This window comes from Corvus cornix, chromosome 18, assembly GCF_000738735.6.
Source record: "Corvus cornix cornix isolate S_Up_H32 chromosome 18, ASM73873v5, whole genome shotgun sequence".
In the NCBI taxonomy this organism is placed as follows: domain Eukaryota; kingdom Metazoa; phylum Chordata; class Aves; order Passeriformes; family Corvidae; genus Corvus; species Corvus cornix.
In genome coordinates, this window is record NC_046347.1 from 6,329,952 (window position 1) to 6,349,091 (window position 19,140).

At 39.4% G+C, this 19,140-nt stretch overlaps 1 protein-coding gene and 1 long non-coding RNA gene across 4 annotated transcripts in view; one reads left to right on the top strand and one right to left on the bottom strand.

Annotated features, from left to right (window-relative positions):
• The first annotated feature begins 361 nt into the window (after positions 1–361).
• LOC109145715 lies at positions 362–3,272 on the top strand. Its single transcript, XR_002047367.3, has 2 exons — positions 362–600; positions 2,186–3,272. It is a non-coding gene; the product is annotated as an uncharacterized LOC109145715 (long non-coding RNA).
• CA10 (carbonic anhydrase 10) overlaps positions 2,902–19,140 on the bottom strand; it is a 188,507-nt gene continuing 172,268 nt past the window's right edge. For 2 of the 3 annotated variants that reach the window (XM_039562229.1, XM_039562228.1), the window contains exons 6-10: positions 14,428–14,523; positions 12,746–12,818; positions 7,401–7,555; positions 4,999–5,173; positions 3,903–4,129 (exon numbers count right to left, since the gene is read on the bottom strand). In XM_039562229.1, coding sequence (XP_039418163.1) covers positions 4,107–4,129; positions 4,999–5,173; positions 7,401–7,555; positions 12,746–12,818; positions 14,428–14,523 — 522 coding nt within the window. In that variant the 3' untranslated portion in view covers positions 3,903–4,106. Of the gene's footprint in view, positions 4,130–4,998; positions 5,174–7,400; positions 7,556–12,745; positions 12,819–14,427; positions 14,524–19,140 lie in introns of all 3 variants that reach the window. The other variant, XM_039562227.1, reaches the window with a different exon arrangement.

The following is a 19,140-nucleotide window of genomic DNA, read 5'->3' on the forward strand; positions in this document are numbered from 1 at the left end:
GTGTTTGAGTGTTTGGATCAGTACAGGGAGTACAACCTTGCACACCCTCACGTGTCTTTGTTCCTGGTGTTGTGATCTCAGGTCTCAATTTTTCAGCACAATTTCCATTGGCCCTCTGTGCTGGCTGGTGAACATTCATTACAAGGGACACAGAGTTTTCAGTACAAGTCCCCAGTACCACAAGAACCACTTCATGTTAGGGTGGCCAAAAAGGCTTCTCCCAGGATGCTTGTTCTGTTGTGTTAATCTATCCCAGTTTGGATTCCCCAGTTGGCTGTTGGCCTCTACCCCTCATCACTCCCCCAGAGCTCCCCATTGGTCCCCGTTCCCTGGTCCTGCCTTTTCCCCACCCCGGATAAAACTGTGAGCTTCGGGATCACGTTGGTATTTGCCCGTGTAACCTTTGGCAGTGTAGCAGCAATAAATGCTCCTGGCGGAACGCACACAAACGCCCTTTTCGACTCTTTGCTACCGACTGCAGCACTGAACCCACCCGTGCGCCTGTGGGGGCATGCGGGACCCCACGGAGCCGGGCAGGGACGGTGGTACCCCTCTTCTTTCCGAGTACCTGCTTGATAGGAAAGTGAGAGGTTTTAAATGGTAAGAAAGGATGTTTTTTTGTTTTATAGGAGTTTGTTCTATAATAACAAGTACCAAGCTTCGAGGTACATCCTCGATCTGTTTCCTTGCTACTTCAGCGTTCAAGGCTGGAACAGGAAGGTGGAAGGACAGATGTGTGGTACCTGTAGGTACTGTTATGCTGAAGGCCTGTGCTTTCTACTTTCATCCCACAGATCTCTTTTAGTTCTGATTTTCTGCATAGGAATATTTTTTATTTTTGGTTAAAGGAAAAAATGAGCTTATAAAACTTGGCTATTACATTTTTTTGACTGCTACTTGAAGCAGAGGGTTTTGGAGTGTTGTAAATTTGAATCTTCTCATGTCTTTTATCATCAGATGAGCTTGATAGTTTGGTACCTGTTTTGATAGCATGTTCTTCACTGTGAGTGGACAGATCTGAGCATTTCCTCCCATTATTAGGTTCTTAATATCTGTTATCATCATGGCATGAATACCTGGTCCTGCCTGTGGTGTTGACTGTTCATCGAGGTCAACACCACAGGCTGCCATGAGTGCATCACCTGCCAGGTACCTCCCGTCTGTGCTGAGCCTCATCACAAGCAAAAAATCCCAGTCCTGATCTGAATGGCTCAGGCAATGAGGCCACATTCAGCCCTTCCTAAGAGTATTGGGCTCTGTGTGCAGCCAGACTCTGCTGAGCACTGCAGACAAAGTGCTCAGGTTGGAGGCATTACCCTGGGCAGGTGTTGTGTGGGCTCTGAACTCCCAGCCTGTGTCAGCTGTTTGATCCTGGAACTTTTATCTTTTTGCTTAAAGGCTTTGTGATAAGATGTGGCTTTCTCTGGCTCCTCAGAGTCTCCTGACAGAGCTCCATGCCTGATCTGAACAACTGGGGCTGGATGTCTAAATGGCAAAACACTTAATTCTAAATTTTATTTGGGCAGAGCACTCAATCCTAAATTTTATTTGGGTCTATTTCTGCTGTAATCTACGACTAAAACAAAAACCTAGGCAATTCATGGCAAGATACACTCACAAAATGGAGTTAGAAATGTTGACAAATATACTTGTGGTGTCCCAGTATGATTGCTCCCTTTCTCAATTTGCAGGGCTCCTATATTGCAGCCTAATCCAAAGTACAGCATGATTCCTTCCTAGGGCTAGTCCCTTCTATCATGTGTCTACCTCCCCTTAAATCCCTTCAATCAGCTTTCAGTGAAATAGAAAATAGGGTTTATTACTTATTAAAAGCTTTATAATGGAGGCCTGGCTTATCTTCCTTACCTTCTGTCACTGAAAAACTTGGACCAACAACTGCTGGATATTTGTCCAAATATAGATTAATGCATTGTGCATTTTATGCTCTCAGTAACTTTACTCTGCACCCTAAGCGAAGCTTAAAAGAACCCAAACAAGTAGGAGAAACAAGTTTATAAGTTATATATAGATCACTCAAACATATTGAAGGCATGTGACTTCCATTGTTTTTCAGTTCTTTATTAGCTAGGTAAAGCTAAGGTGGTAATTTTGCTGTTTTCAATTACAGAATTTGACAGTGTAGTACTTGCTGTGTGACATTTCTGTTGTGTTGTGGATTTTTCAGATTACTGCACGATGTTGGAAGTCATTGGAAACGCTTAAAATGAAATAACTCGAGGATCAAGTATATTACAGATACGTAAACAGGATCCTGGAAATTAAATACCTTGAGGATCAAGTAATTTATATGTGTGCTAACAGGATCCTGGGAATGAAATAACTTGAGGATCAAGTATTATACTTGTGCTAAGAGGATTCTAGGTCAGGGTCACCAGCCCAAGACCCGCTGCAGACAGGGCACCTTTGTGCCAGCGCTTCTCACCAGAGCCTTCCCTGCACCTTGCACTGAGCAACCCAACTGCTGACAATTTTGGATTCCTCTCAGTTTTCCATCTCCATCCTGACAGTCCCCTGAATGCCAGTCCTGGCCTGTTCTCACTTTACAAGCTGTAATCTTTCCAAACCACACAGACCCTGGACTTTCCTGTCAGGTGCTCCTTGCACTGTTCTCTTCAGGCACAGATAAAATAACATTGTTGTCCCATTAAAACTCCCTGGCAGTTACCTCACACTTCGTATAGTGCCTGCTCTTCCATTTGGTGTAAACACTTCCTTGCTGCTGGAGCATTTTCTGGCTTCATTTTGCTTTCTGTGAACTTAAATGTGGTACAAAGTGAGCATCAGGGATGGGGTATCAGGAGGCCTGACCCCTCTCCACACTGAAAAGAAAACCAACCTGAAAAATCCCTCAATATTCAAGAAGGTCAAACATGCGCTGTGTGAACTTGTTAAACACGTTTATTGAGTTCTTGACAGTAACCAAACACAGTGAATGACCATTATAAACTAGAAAAAAGGCATTTGCTTTTACTTGGTCAGCTCCTGCTTTATCTGTGAAGAAAAAGTATCCCTTTCACCACCAATTTACAGGATTGAATGTTTGTCCCAATAATGGCTTCAGCAAGGAAAATGGCAATTTTAAACTGAGATATGTTTCAACTGCTTTCTGTTTCTGAGCCCAGTTCCTGTTAATGATGGACCATAAAGTGGAGTTAAAGTTATACCACCTCTAAGTGCATTCCCAATTGTCATTAACTCACTTAAATGGGCTGCAAAGAAAGAAATGAACTAAAAAAAAAGAAAAAAAAAAAGAAAAAAAAGAAAAACACAAATAATGCATCCACAAGTGGTAGAGGGTTATTATTTCAGAAAGGAAAAAAGAAATCAAAGCAACTTTACTAAATTGTTAAACACATTTATTGAGCTGTTAATTGTAACCAACACAATGTATGATCTGTTGTAAAACAAGAAACAGAAAATGGATCAATTCTGATTTTGCCAAATCCTACTACAGATTTGTGACAGAGGGAAATATTTCAATTTCCTTTATATTCTGCAGTGATATATTTACAATACTTATCTCTCAAAGTCTGTCCCTTTTTAAATTAAATTAACAGAAAGATCATAACCTAGAAATAGGTTTCCTTTACAGTAGTCTTGTTCTGTCTTGTCAGTATCCATTAATGATAGTGAAATAATGAGAGCTTTCCAAGGATTACTTGGCACACAGAACACAACTCCACTTTGATGCTGTACCGAGCCACCTTTTTTCTTTTTTTTTTCTTTTTTTCTTTTTTTTTTTTTTTTCAATTGGGGGAGGGGGGGAGCAGAGGAAGAATTAATTTCATATGTACAAAGGCTGAAAAGTCTTTCTGTGTGACTCTAAATTAGTTCAGGAAAATTGTAATCACATTTAATGTAATACTGATTTGGTTTTTTTGTTGTTTGTTTGTTTGTTTGTTTGTTTTTTAAATGGCCACCGATCGTATGAATGGATTTTGAGGAGTTTTCCAGCACGGCAGCTCTTTTCCCACAGCACGTGGTGCACATGAGCCCAGAGAGGGAGGTTGGGTGCATTGTAGATGATGTCAATTCCCAGAAGAAGCATTCCACTGAGGATTTGGGTTTTGCCTGCTCTGTCTCACTTACTTGAGGAGCCATTCATTTACTGGAAGAGAAACAAACAAAAACCATTATGCTTTAATAAACTCCAAATATGAAACTGGTTTAACACTGTGAATCAAATTATTTAGCACTGTGTTAGGCACTTAGGCAAAATGGCTTAAAAAAGCCAGGAGGTTCAGCTTCCTCCTCTTTCTAGAAAAGGATTGTCTGAATGACTGTTTCTTTGAAGTATTGCAACACAGTCATCTGCCTTGCTGCTGAAAATGTCCTTTCTTTTCCAGCCTTCAGTGCTACTCCTTCATAATGATGATATTACCGCTGGGAGGGCACTTCAATACCATTATTTCAGCCAGTACAGTTGTGTGTATGGGCTCAAAGATGCATGAGACACATTAGAGCTCAGTTGTGAGCCACAGCTGTGGCACTGTAAGACTCTTAACTGCAGGTTACTGAGCTGCTTCATTGTTTAATATCAATGCTTGACACTACATGTAGCAATTTAGGTGTTTGTTATGGTGGTGCACCTCGAAAGTGAAATTAAGTCTTATAAATTATTAATTTTGTTTGAGATCAGTTGTCATAAAGACTAGCTCATCCCCCCCCTTGTGGGTGAGTAAACCAGAGCAAAATGCACTTTTTAAGGTGAGAAGACTTTAAAATGAGGCTAAAAAACCAAGGGCCTGTCCTATTTACTTCTAAAAACATATTAGATGTCCCAGGCTATTTTTTGTCATGCTTTTCCTGCACATTTCCTCATCTATTTCAAGTGTGTGGCATTTGACTGACACAGTTATTCCCCTAGATCTGGAGTTTTATGTGTTTTTATTTGTGTGCTTTGTCATGCCCTTGGATTTCTCAAAGAAAGGAGCTCAGTGCAAGCATGGAAGGGGTTATTCTGGAGGTGGAACGTACCTCTATACTGTAGTTTCTGTGCTCTGTTGTTTGGACAATCTTTTCCCTGTAAACTAAAGTTGATATTGGTTCGGATACATCGATTGTTGAGAGGCTGGACTGGTCTGAAATTGTCGCTCATGCTCAGAAATATCTGTGATGGTTGATTCTGGCTTAGCAGTCGTAAAGAATGCATCTATAAACACAAAACAAGGGGTTTTTAGTACTGGTCTTTCCTGTAAGTAAACAACATACAACACTATTAAATAGGTAAGTTAATATTTGGAAGTAAAGCAGAATTTCAGTAAAGCAGAATTTCAGTAAAGCAGAATTTAAGTTAACGCTGACAGTTTGTAGTCAGAGGTAACTTAAAACCATTCTTTGTGTGCTCCTGTTTCTGACCCCCATTTTAAACAAGAGTAACCAGTTTTGTGGGGAGCCAATGAAAATAGTATTGAGGTGTCCTTGGGTGAGCAGGAAACAAATGGAATCCACAGCGCTGGATGGCAGCAGCTGGTGCAAAGCAAATGAACTTGATGAATGACAAGAGCTAATTTCCTGAATCACTGTAGCTTTCAGCTGAGAAGCCAGAGCTTTGGTTGTTGTTACTCAAGAACCAGGTAGGGGCAGGCAGGATGGGAAGGAAAACTGACAGTGATGCTGCTGAAGTCGTGAAATTAATGATGTTAAAAAGTGAGAGCCTCTCTCTGCTGACAGGTCTGTCATGATACTGTCTGTGCTGTGACTGTGAGTGTTCCTACAGCAGACTCTGGCCTTCTTCTGAGATGGTTTCACAGCACAGAGGGAATTACTGAATCATCCTGTGCATCCAGCACTGGTTGGCAGAAATGGCTGTTATAGTGACTATGCAACTCTTAATTGATTCAAGTCAGCCAAAATCAGAGAGGGAAAAAGAAGTTTCAAGTTACAAACCAGAAATCCTCAATATTTTGGTTTAAAGATATAAAAAGAAAGTATCTTCCCCATCAGTGTACAATTTAAGAGGTTAGTTTATGGCATTTAATTGGGAAATCCAGTAGATGGGTTTTATGTACTGGAAGTTTTAACAGCTTCTAGGGAAAACTTGAGCTGGGCATTGCTCTTTCAGTCTGAGTACACAACGTAATTAGTAAGTTTCCACAAAATCCATTTGCAGCACTAATAATGGAGGATATAAATAACCATTAAATCATGACAAGGAGCAAGTATCATGAGGTTATAACCTATAGGTAGCAGCACAGACTGGAAATATTCTAATCCTTACTTTGCACATTAAGGTTCTACCTAAAAATGTTGCTTGCAGGAAAATATTCAGGTCCTGTGTTTGAAAAGTTCACAATACTCAGCATTTTTGCCTGTGCTTAGCTGCGTTGTTCTCCCAAATCACCAGTTTAGAAAAGAAACAAAGTGCTTTTTCTGCCTCCAGACTAAACTGGACACAAGGAATATCACAAAAATAAAACATCTCAGGCTTTTAAAAGTCATCTTATTTACAATATTAATATGATTTTAAAACCCAAAGTGATATTTGGGGTTGTTTTCTTGTTCCTCATTTCATTTCTCAGGCCAGATTTCTTCTGCTGCCTGCGTGGGGCAGGCAGATGGTGGTTCAAGTATTCCTTGGGGTTCCAGCACGCAAGAGAGGAGGTTTTAGTTCACCTCACAGCTCTTTAGGCAACTCACTGAAGGAAACTCTGGAGAAGAGGGCAAAGTGTTAAATTTGCTGTTTTCTGATGCCAGGCATTGGATTGTAAGCGAGCTGTACAGAAATGTAGTTTTTGAGACTTTTCCACTGATGTGTTTCCTCAACAGCTTCCTTTTGGATGTGAAATGTGTTTTCTCTTGCATAATTTCTTCTGCTTCTCTCTAACAGGGGCTTCAATATGTCAATGTGATTTTTCCAACAATATTTGTGGTGTATATCCTGTAATTTCATTCTATACCAGAAAGCATCAGCTTATTTTATTTCCAGAAGGCTCCAGATACTGTATCTCTGTCACATTAATGTGCTATCAACATGTATTTATTCAGACCTAGGAATGGCCTCTGTTATCCTTAATAACCTCAGTTATGTTTGTACAACACTGCTGTACTTGTTTTAGAGTCCCCAAGTAACAGTTCACAGCCATCACAGAATAATGCAGCTGTGAACAGACTGCTGGAAACTACTTGTTTCAAACCCTCACTGAACACAGGGCCCCCCCTCAAAGTTTGTGTATATAGATACTGACGGAACTCTAAACAGTTAAGATTTTTAATTTGAAAAAAAACCTCTTCGATGCTTTTGCAAACTGTATAAATTGCATGCAGAGATTCCTACAGCACAAGGCTTGAATCTCATTTTTTATGTAAAGCTCTAAATATTATGTTTAAAATACTATTCTGTACCTATCCTAGATTGAGTAATTTGTAAATTGCTTTACCTGCATCCTTGTTATGTAGACAGGTTTGTTCATTATTATCCAGCTTGCTGTTTCATAGCAGGGTGGAATTGTCATTGACCCATCATATGTAATGAAACTAGATGTCTCTGGATAAAGTTCCTCAATATTAAGCCCCTGTAGTAAATATGCATCATCTGGAGAACAAAGGAGGAAAACAAATCAAGTAGAACAGTAGCATCACAAAAAAACCCCAAACCCAAAACAACAAAAACAAACAAACCCTCCCCCCCCCTTCATGTCTCCTAGTTCCAGAACATGATGTTCACTTTTACCAAAGAATGAAGTTTAACAGATGCACATTTCTGTATGCTCCAGCAGATTAGACAAGAACAAGTAACACAAGTAGCATCCCTGACACTGCTGGGGTGGAGCTGCACTGAGGTTCACATTCACACATTGAGAGCTGAGCACGGGCTCTCACAGGGGAATTCTGAATCACATTTAGGGACTGGAGTCAAAGGCTTCTTGCAGTTGCAGTTATTGATTGAGAGGCAGAAGCCTTTGGAGAATGCTGACTTTCCATCTTTTGGGGTGATTAACAATTTTTGCTCAACAAAGCCTTGGGAAGGCGAAGAGAGTTAAAACTTAATTGCCCTTCTGGCATGAGAGGAAGGTGCAGTGAATGTGTGATAATAAAGCTGCTCCATTAAACCTCCTGGCCTTGCATGTGTACAGTGGGGTGGGTGCAGTGCCAGCTCCCTCAGAAAGCTCAGCTCCGGGTGGAAAGCTTGCTGGGAAGCAGCACCAGGGTCCCTGGCTTTATTGTAAGGTTCCCTGGGAATTAATGAGGTGTATTCCTCTCCAACAGCATTTATTTTGTGGATATGTACCAAAATATAATGAGATACGGTTCTATCTTTCAAAATCCATCAGAGTTCCTCAGTGTTTCCTGTACTACCTGCACTATTTCCCTTGGGTAATGCTGGCCCTACAGTACTTTTGGCAGTGCTGTCAAAGCTAAAACTCAGATTTTCCTGCCGAATCTTAGGCTGTACGAGTTCATCCACTCAGGGATAAACATCTTTTATTACTGATACACTGCTGCTTGTGTGTGTCTCGGAGAAAGCCGGGGTGGTTATGAGTTGTAACATTGAGATCTCTTCAAACCCTTTCACTCCTGTGTGGTGTCTCCAATTTGGTTCATTTGCAGAGGGAACATTAAAATGCAGGCAAGGAAATTGCACACTGAGGTGCATTCCCTCTTTCAGTGCTCAACAAGGGCTGGCCTTGATTTGCAGAGAAATCCAAATGATCAAGGAAATGTGTAAGAGCTAAAAAAGAAAGGCATAATTTAACTTGAATTTAACATATTGTATCTGAAGGACAAAACTTAGATGAGCAAAAGACTTGTCTCGTACAATCTAATGGAAAGAAAAGAAAGGCTGCAGACTATTGTCTTGGGCAACAGAAAATCAAAGAAAACAGGCAGAGCAAATATGACCTTGTTTTTTCTTTTAACACAGCACAGTCAACATGGTACAGGGTTTTGGGGCAGCAATATTGGCAGCTACAGCATCAGTTAAAGTGTCAGGGTGAGAGTGTAATGTTTCTGCCTCATTGACCAGAGCCTTGCTGTTATTTCATATTTTAAATGTGTTTGTTATTTTACAAAATAAAATCTTGGCAGGTTCTCTCATGTTTGTCAAAAATAGAGTCCTCTGCCCTGTCCCTGCAGCTTGAGCCAGGGTGATTTTCCTGCTGCATGGCTGGCTGGATCCTCAAGCAGAGGGGAAAGTGCCATTAGCGTCTGGTAGGTGGCTGACTGTCACCTGTTTTAATATGCCCAGGCTTCACTGGCCCATGGCCTGTGATAGCCTCTTTCTAAACCCAAATTTTCCTGACAGAAGCATGAAAACACTGTCAAAACGCAGTTATATTTGAACAGGTAGAGACGACTGAATACATCTGTGTCCTATTCATTAAAAACATTATTTGCAGTGCACTGGTAATTTTGCTAGAATTGCATCAGAAGAGAAGGGATGGATTTTTTTCATGCCAGCGCCTGTTTTCATGAGTCATCACACACTTTTCCCTTTCCCACATGAACATCCTGTTCATTATTTATAAGCCATGGAGCATGGTGTGTTTAGCACCAAGTGGCACAGAGTCAGGCAGAAGAGATCCCTAAGGACCAGATCTGTTTTCTCACAGCCATATTGGCTTCAGCTGGGCTAAAATGATTTAAACCAGGTAGAATTTGCCCTGAAATGTTTACTAGGAGATGGAAAGCTAACTGAAGATTAATACAGATGAGGGATATCGATATGGAAAACTGGAGGAAAATACCACTTCAGGAAAAGTGGAAGATAGGGGTGAATGAAACAAGAGTTTGTCCAAGTAAAAGCAGTACCTATTCATACCTGTGTATGAGTTACATTCCCAGGGGAAGTCAGATGACTCTATGAGAGAAGACTACACAATAAGGATTTGGTTACCAACATTATTCCCATGAACAGGTCTGCCCTTTCCCACATCTTGGTAAGGGTTTCCTGCTCCGGAGCTGAAGCAGTCATGGTGGGTCAGTATTAACACCAGACTGCAGCACTTCAAAGTCTTGCTTGTATTTACTGCAAATATGTTCAAAATGCTCAAAATCACTACATGTCATCTCCTGCCAGTGACAAACTTCTTTTCCTAAACCCATCCAGCCTTTCCGAGGTCCTCTGCATCATTCCTATCTACAGCCCACAATCTGTTTCTCTTGATCTGCTGGTACCTTAGGGTGATTTCCAAACTCAGGAACTGTTCTCTCTACAAATTAGATTTAATTAGATTTCACACTCATTTACATAAAGGCCTTGACTCTGACAATTTACTTAGGAAATTATGGAAATCCTTTTATCCCTAGATTTGTAATAAATGTATGGGGTTGGCTTTCACAGCAAATTCTTGTATGTTCTCTTTATAATAATGCTTGTTATAGGGAATTGAGTGGAGGAAGGTACATTTGATTTTAAAGTTCATATCATGATAATCCAGAAGAGGATCTAGGTTAGATTTACAGGGTAAGGAATGTAGAGATCCTCAGTTTCTCTGCTTACCAGACAATGACAAGACCAAATTTTTATGAGGAATTTTGTGAATCTAAAAAGTTACTTTTTTTTTCCTATGTTAAGCAAACACTGGGTGAAAGCTCATGTAGCATAACCGTTTTGAAAGAAAACTAACTTATCCCCTCAAATGGCAGACTTAACAAGGAATAATACAGCTTTTGAGAGATCCACACAGCTTCTGACTAAAGGCTGCTTGAAAGAACCCTTGTTTCAGCTTGCTCACAGTAGATTCTTTGGGCTGCGATAACAGAATAAAATAAGCATTTAAAATCTCCTTAAAAATTCCTTGGGGTCCACTTTACTTCACTGTAGCCATTAATATCTAAGGGTAGAAATTTCCCTTTTAATGCATTTTGCCTGTGGAAATTTCATGCAGCAGGAGAGATAGCACTTAATGTTGTTGCTGTTCTTTAAACAAAAAAACCACCTTTATTTATGTTATGAACTGTCCTGACTCTGAACCAGTGTTCCATTTATCATTCCCTCCACACTCCTCTTGAGCACACTGGGCCTGGGCATTTTGTCAGCACTGTGCTGAGTATTGACTTCAGGAGTGGAGCCGTAAAGCAGAAGCTGAAAAACTCCAGCTGCTAAAGGCACACTAGAAATCCTTGCAGTGTAAGAGGTAAAATTAGTTTTCAGCAATGATGCTATAATCCATCATGCAAGACAACTGCAAAATTACTTTCAATAACACTTCCACGTTTCCAATTTACACTAAAAATTCCCAGTCAATACTTGTTACTACAGTAAGTAACCCAATGCCCTGTGGAATACTGTGTGCATTGTGTGCCTACCAGGGGTTTAATTTGAACAGATAAACTTAGCAAAAACAGTGGTTACAAATTAAAGCAATTCTGTTAATCACTGCTTTTCCAGCCTGTGTTTCGTGTGTTCATCTTCATGCGAAATTTCATGTAGTAAACCCAAGTTAGGTGTGACTGGAATTGTCTTTCCCTTGTATGGAGACAAAACAAGCAATGGGAGGTTGTGGGATGCTGACAACTCCAGAGAGGAGTAGTTCTCACTGTAAATGCAGCATCCAAATGAAATATTTGGTATTGGGAAGGTGTGGCCCCATGGGAGAACATCTGGTTGATCCCCAGACAGAAGCTGGGAATATGGAATTTGTGGGTGAAAGAGCTGGAAAAAGCACACATAGCCTTAACAATAATTCCCTGTTTCCAGGATGCTGCAGCAGTGCTGGTAGGCAGGAAGCTCTTGCAGAACAGCATTGTTGTGATTTTGCAAGGAATCAAGACAAGCAGTTTAAAAGTGGGACTGATCTGCTTCTTCCATGCAGAGAAGATGGCATTTGATACTGATAGAACAATCTGGAAAAAACATTCTGAGGAGAAGCCTCTGTTGCCTTCCTTTCCATAGGTATTGTAGAGAACTGAGTTTTATCATCATAGAAGCCTCTTATTTGGACCAAAGATGTAACAAGATTTGTTAACTGTCAGGTAAAATCAGAGAAACATCAGTGGGGTGAAAGGTATGTGTGTTGTAGGAGAGGACAAGGAACTATTTGTGTTGTCAGTTCGCTGTGTACTTTCTGAAAGTTAAATTCTGGTATTGTTGAACTTAAGAACTTCATGGCAGCTTGGAATATTTGACAAAGGAAATGAGGTTTTCAGGAGAAGAGGTTTAATTTGTTACACATACTTTTCATTACTCTCTCTAAAATATCTTAATTAAGCTCCAGTTTTCCACAAGGTCAATATACGAACATGGAATTATTGAGGATCATCAGTTTAAGGCTTTCCAAATGTGAATACAACAAATATACAAGCTATGTTAATGACCTCTTTCTGTATCAGTTAAATGCAGCAGTTGTTGAATAGGAATGTTGTAACTTTTCTGTACAAAAAGAAAACACTGATGAATACTAAATCCAGTTAATGGTGCAGCATCTTGACATAACCAGATCCGATATAATCCCGGCTGCTCCACACGTCCCTTTTATTGCTAACAGTAGGCAGTTTCTCCTGAGCATTCTGTGTGAATACAGTATATGTATGTGTCAAATATAATTTCATTAATCTGTTGCACCTTCAGACATAAAACAGACTTTGAAATTCAAAATTCATTTGATAAAGTGATGACCGAACGAGATTTTTCACATTCCTGAGTTTATCTTGTAGAGTTGCTGGCAATGCAAACCTGGAATTTCTGCCCATAATAAAGTGCCTCTTATTTCAAGATCACTAAATGTGTTATCTGATACTGAAAGAATACAGCTCTTACCAGAGGAAATGAAAAGAAACTTACTCTTATATGTTATTCTCGTTATGGTGTCTCTGTTAAGCATACGATTTAGAAATGGATTTGATGATTCAGATACCTACAGAAGAGAAAATGGATAATGTCAAAATCTTCTCACAAACATTTCCTTGCCAGAACTGCAGCTCTTCCACGTGTGCACACACACCCTCACTCTCTGATACTCCTCCAACTGGGTTCTGCCTTTTTTTCACTGTTATGGGAGAAGGAAATAATTACTTAGTTGTTTTTCAAATGAAGCTTGATAGAAAGTTGGTAAAATAAATAAAACACAGGGATGGGAGAACAGGGTGAACAGAAATTACTGCCTGAATAAAAGCATGAGCACAGGTTTCTTCTCCAACAGCTTTGATGGAATTTGCAGGTGGTTGATATACTAGCCAGGATTTTAATTAGTATTCTATTATTTTATTTATTAATAAATATAATTTCCTTGCATCAGACTATTTTAATCGCAAATTAAAGCTCTCTTCTTCTGGTTTATGTCTGGGTAACATATGAGGTAACAGCTCATGTTCAGGTGGAATTTCCCATGTATCAGATTCTGCCCCCTTGTTGCCTCTTCCCTGTTGCTCAGCAGCCCCGAGCAGAGCCTGGTCCATCCTCTGACACCTCCCTGCAGGTACTTCTAAATATTGACAACAATCTCTCTGTCTTCTCTTTAATTTTTCCCTTTTTCATGAATTCAAGTCAGTTTTTTGGGTCATAATACAATACATTTTGGATTTAAAAAAAAAAAAAGGTAGCCTAAATATCTTTCTTAAATATTAGATCTGTGTGAAAATTGTCCTTTTATATCTAATTATTCGGTGTGCTCTGTGAAATGCATACTTTAATTCTGAGGCTAATGCTTTGTTAGGAGCTTTATGAAATGGGATTAGAGTACTAAGGGGAACTATAGATATCCCATACCTAAGGTGTGATGAGGTGAATTTCAGCATTACTCAGAAATACACACTTTTTTAGACTGATGAACAGAGCTACATAATGGCAGAATATTAACAATATTTGGAGGGGAGAAATACATTCTTTATATAAAATTAGAGAAAAGGTTTCTCCAATGTAATTAAAGAGGTTTGAGAAAACCATGAAGTCCTGAGTTCAGTGTTAGATCGCTATAAATTATAGACATAAATATGTACCTTGAATGCAACAGGATGGAGACTAAATAAAATATTCACATGTCTTTGTAGTTCTGTGAAATGGAAGATATTAGAAGTTCTACTTCAACGTTCTTTCAGTTTTGATAGTTTAAGATGTTTTAAATAACACTGAGAAAAACTGATTTTGCTGGCTTTGACACATCAGCATGATATGCCCTCTTTCCCAGGGCCTCAACCTACTAGAAGAGACTGGATGAATAACACTTCATGAAGAAACACAAAATCTGCAAAGCTAGTAACTTCTGTCATACCCATTAAAGTGTTAAGAGTGATGTTTGTGGTGTAAGGGATTTTTTCCCCCCTTCCTTATCCCTTTTAATTTCCCTTCTATTGGAAAAGCTTTGGAGCAGAGATGGTGTGCTCAGTTCAGGATGAAGCTGTCTCTGGATTCCAGATCAGAGCCTCTGGGCATTGCTGTAGCATAATGAGGAGTCTAACTCCTACATTTACAGTTCAGGGAAAAGTTTACTGTCTATATATTAGGAATCTGTAGTACTGAATACTTACTTTCATAAATATGGAAACTACCACCAACCCATTAGGACTCTTTGCAGCTTCTGTGACATTTGTGTACAGCTCATGGTTATAGTGGATCAGCTGAACCTAGAAAAGGGTGAAGGGAAGGATTACAATTAACCAGCCGCAAATCATCCCATACAGCATTTGCAAATACTCCCCACACACCCCTCAGTTTGCATCAGGATTCCATCTCTGCTTTGGGTACTTTGTAGCAGGGTAATTTTTCAGGCATTTGCAGCATGTGTGATTTTAATAATTTCAGTCACCCTCTGGCTCCAACTGGTACAGCAGCAGCGTGTCTTCTTCTGAATTGCCAGCCAGTGAATTCACCCACATCCAGTTACAGATTGCACTGCAGGGGCTGACATCATTTCCCTGTTCCAGCAGCACTTGCCATGGGCACCAAGTAATCTGTACTCTGCAGCCTCAAGCCAAGCACAGAGGAATCAGGGGTTGAAATATTTGAGGAAACATATGGGATATGAGTTTGGAACTGTTAAAACCAGCACTTGCAGAATTCAAAATACTGATATTCATTGGCCCCAGATTCTGCAAACTTGGTAACAAAGGCTCCTACAGGTAAGCAGTTACTGTATTATTGTTAACCAGGTTCTCCTTAGCTCCTGCAGCTTTCCTTCTGCTTTTTAGTTTTATGACTTGCTGGAACTTTTGAATTACAAAGGCACAGCTCCCTTCTCTCACTGCTATGTAAATATCTTACCCAGAACCTTGGTATTTGATTTGGCTGGGATCACCAGCCACTGCTACCATTTACATTGCAATTTGTAGCTTTTTTTAAAAAAAAGATGAACAAATGTAATGAACTCCGGTGGCAGTTAAATACTTCTGAACAGATGAAAGTCTAGTCAGCTTTATTTAGCCTAAAGATCTTTCTTAGTTTTCAGATGTCAATTAGAAAAGGAAGGTTCTTGTCCTGCCATTGTCAGAATTTCAGCAGCCTGATGTTCACATTTTAAAATCAGGTCTGTCTTTCATGTGCTGATAATTCTAAAGGCTGTCCAGAGAAATTCCTGGACTTTCATCCTGTGAACAAGATCGGGATTAATTCGGTTTATATCTGGTAAGCTTTGTAACTGTACAAATGGTCCAAGACTAAGAGTGCCAGAAAAGAAATGTCATTATAATGTGCTGCCCATGTTTATAATGAGGGAAAAAAACAACCCCTAAACCTCACTGAAACAGGGTTTAATGCCTGCATTGGTGACATTGTCTTTTGGATGAACGTGAGATCTGGTTATTCAGTAGTGAAACACAAAGGTGAGGAGTTTTCTGCAGGAATGATGTCCCTACAGGATCTGCTGTGCACAATCAAGTTACACAGACTAAACCCACTTTGCCACTCAAAAACGTAAGTCCACCAATTCATGTGCTGATCTGAATTGCAGCAGCATCCCAAGCTATATGTAACCTACACCATTATTATCTCAGTCCAAGCTAAGGTGAGAAATAAATGACGTGTTCAAACAGTTCTATTTCCCACATTCTGCCCTGGCTGCAAAATGTATTCTTCTTGTAAGTAAATTACTCAGAATCTGAACTCATAAGCTTTATATAAAAGTCCCCTGAGCATTGTCCTCTCACCACCCCCCAAATCCCTTTGTGATGCTGTTTTAGTGCTTGGACATTGATGTAAAAAGGGGCAATGGAAATTCTGAAAGAGAAAATTTGCATTGGTAAGATCAGAAGATTTTTGGTGCGTAGCTTTGCTATTTACAGCCAGCAGTTCACAGACCAAAAAAATAAGGTGAGGGTCAAAAGTACTGCTATGATGTGTTAATTTCAATTACTTTAGTCCTGTGTCAGTTGGGAACTATTGGTTGTTTTTTCTACAGTCTACCCAGTTGGCATTTTTTAAGGCAAGCAAACAAATCAAACTGCAGTGAAAAAGTGAAAATGTCAAAGGAGCCAGTGGAGTCCTCTACCAAATTCTGACAGTCAGAAAGCAGGACAAGTGAAGGTCTCATAAAGAATTAATGATGGCATTTACTCTACAGCACACAGGAGTTACAATGCTTGTTAGTCATCATTTTGTGGTACTACTGAATTTCAGTAACACCACTTTTCTGGGGACCGTGCACTCACTGAAATTTTTTGGCTTGGTCACATATTTTTCTTTTTACGTACAACTCTTCACCCTGGCAGCCAAAATAACTTGTGAATTATCAAGGAAATAAGTGATGACATCTGCTTTAGACTAGACCTTCTTTTGTACAAAGTCCCAGAATAACAATGAATTAGATAAACTCATTTTACATAACAAACCAAAATGCTGAGTGCAGAAGTGGGTAAAGGCAAGGGCCAAGTTCTCCCTTCACCCAGGAAACCTGAGTCAACATCAAACTCTTGTTTTGACTGATGGAACTTACGGAAATAAAACCCCTCAGCTATATACAACCACATACAGGATATTTGTCCCAAACAAAGGTCTCAGTGCCTAATGAAGAGAGACTTTTTTTTTTCTTCTCAAACCTGTCACTTTCTCTGTGTTGGAATTGTATCCTTCTTCCTTGTACCCAAATTAATTTTAAAGCTGTTTCCATGGTACCATGGTTAAATTCATTAGGTTTATCTTTTTTTAAAAAAAGGTTGACCATCTAAGCAGACATCATTTTCAAAGTTTCTCACATGGAACAGGCTAATTTTGAAAGATTCAAATGAACAAGTGTCTTAAACACAGAATACAACAGGATAAAAAACATAATCCCCTATTAAATTCCCTCTGAGAAGAATTTCTTTTAAGTTGCCTGAAATACTTGTAAACTTTTGGTCTGTATAAAATATTACTGGAGTCTTCCACAAAGGTGAAGCCACATAAGTAAAATTGCTCATATATGAAAATCTCACTTTTCAAATGATGACACTGTATTAAAAGCACATCACAAGAAGAGCAGACTTACAATGCTGAAAGCACCCTTTGAGTTTAGGTTGGGTTTCAGGGCTCAAAGACAATACAGAATCTTGTTCTAACCTATTGCTTTACTTTGGAAGATCCCCCCTTTAAGATTAATTTGCCACAGAATAACTGATAGCTTTGTTTTCCTCCAGTTACAGTTCTATTTTGCAGGAAAAAGAAGAGAATTAAGATTAATTACTCTCTTTTAGCTGGTGAAAGACCAGAATATGGCCTTGTTCCATCACCCAAGAATGTGCATTGGACCAGAACCAGAACTTTTTAGCCTCTCAAGACTGCCCATGTTCTGCTGCAGCCAAACATGGAGCAATAGGAAACTCAGGGAATTTAGAATGTTGCAGTACTTCACACACATTTTTCCACAGTCCTCTTGGGAATAATAGAATACCCTTCATTCTCACTTGAAGAGTTGTAATTGAGTACATAAACATTTTTGATTTGTAAATGACAAGGGAGGTAAAGCATGAAGTAAATGGCAGCAAGGAACAGCTCATCTGTAACCATAATATTTGTATTATGCTGCGCTACCTGATAAACTGTTGGGATACCTCGCTGAGAGCAAGCAGAGTATGTTTCCAGCACAGCAGGGAACAAAAGCAAATGAAATTGCTCAAGAAGACAGGTTAAATGTTTGTTTTGATTCAGAGTTCCTGTAAGAAGTGTCTAAGATATCATTAAGGAAAATAATTACGCATTTTTGTTTATCCAAAGTTTAATAAAAACAGCAAAAGAAATGTAGTTTCTGCATGGTGGGTGCCCAGTGAGGAAAATAATTTTACTGAGTTAAAAGCTATTAACAACAACAGTTACTCCACTGTCAAAATATAGTTGGTCTTACAGGTCTTGTAAAACCCTTTGGAAAGAGCAGTAATGCCGCATCACTCAAGAGTTATTTATGGCATTAATTTTGTGGGCATGAACAGGTATGAGATCAGTGCAAGTTGTGTGACTGACAAAACTATTTTTAAAATTGTCCTAAATTAAATTAAATGTACCTCCTGCTTTGTGGAAAGGGATAGCATCAGCTGTGAGAGCACGGACGAGCTCCTCAGAACCTGTGGTCCTGATCTGTCTTGTTTTCCTGGACCAATCCCTGGCAGTGGTGCAGGGGAATTTTCTTATCTTTGAAGAACAAACCCATCTTCTCATGCCCAGGGTACCCAACCGTGGAATGTTAGTGTTTGACAAGGTGGTGTTACCCACATCCTGATTAATTAATCCCCAGATCGGCCTTTTATTCTTTATGTATAAGCTCACAGCAGTGAGGTGCTCTTGCTTTCTTTATACATTGGTAACACGAACTGTACGTGATCACCTGTACTTTCAGCAGTTTACTTTGCATTTTAGCAAACTACTGCAGTTTTAAGATTAAAATTGGTTACAAGATTAACTTTGCTATGTTAAACCAAGGAGAAAAACTGCAAAAAACCAGTTGCTTGAAATAATTTTTTATCTCTGACTCTCTTTGATGTTCTCTTTATTAAAACTGCAGTTACTTAGGCTGTTGCTGACATGTGGTTTGTGCATTGTTTTGTGTTTTTACTGATTTTGACAGTTATTTTGTGATTTAAAAGAAATGTATATAAAGAACTGGTTTAATAGAAAGGCTTGTCATCCACACTTATAGCTATATGCCAGCAATTGTATCCTAGATAAATAAACAATATTAGAATTATTTTTTTACTTAAAAGAATAAGACTAAGAATGCATGGAAAGGACTCATTTTTCTCCTGCTTCTGAGCAGACAGCTGTGCAGAGAAATGCAATAA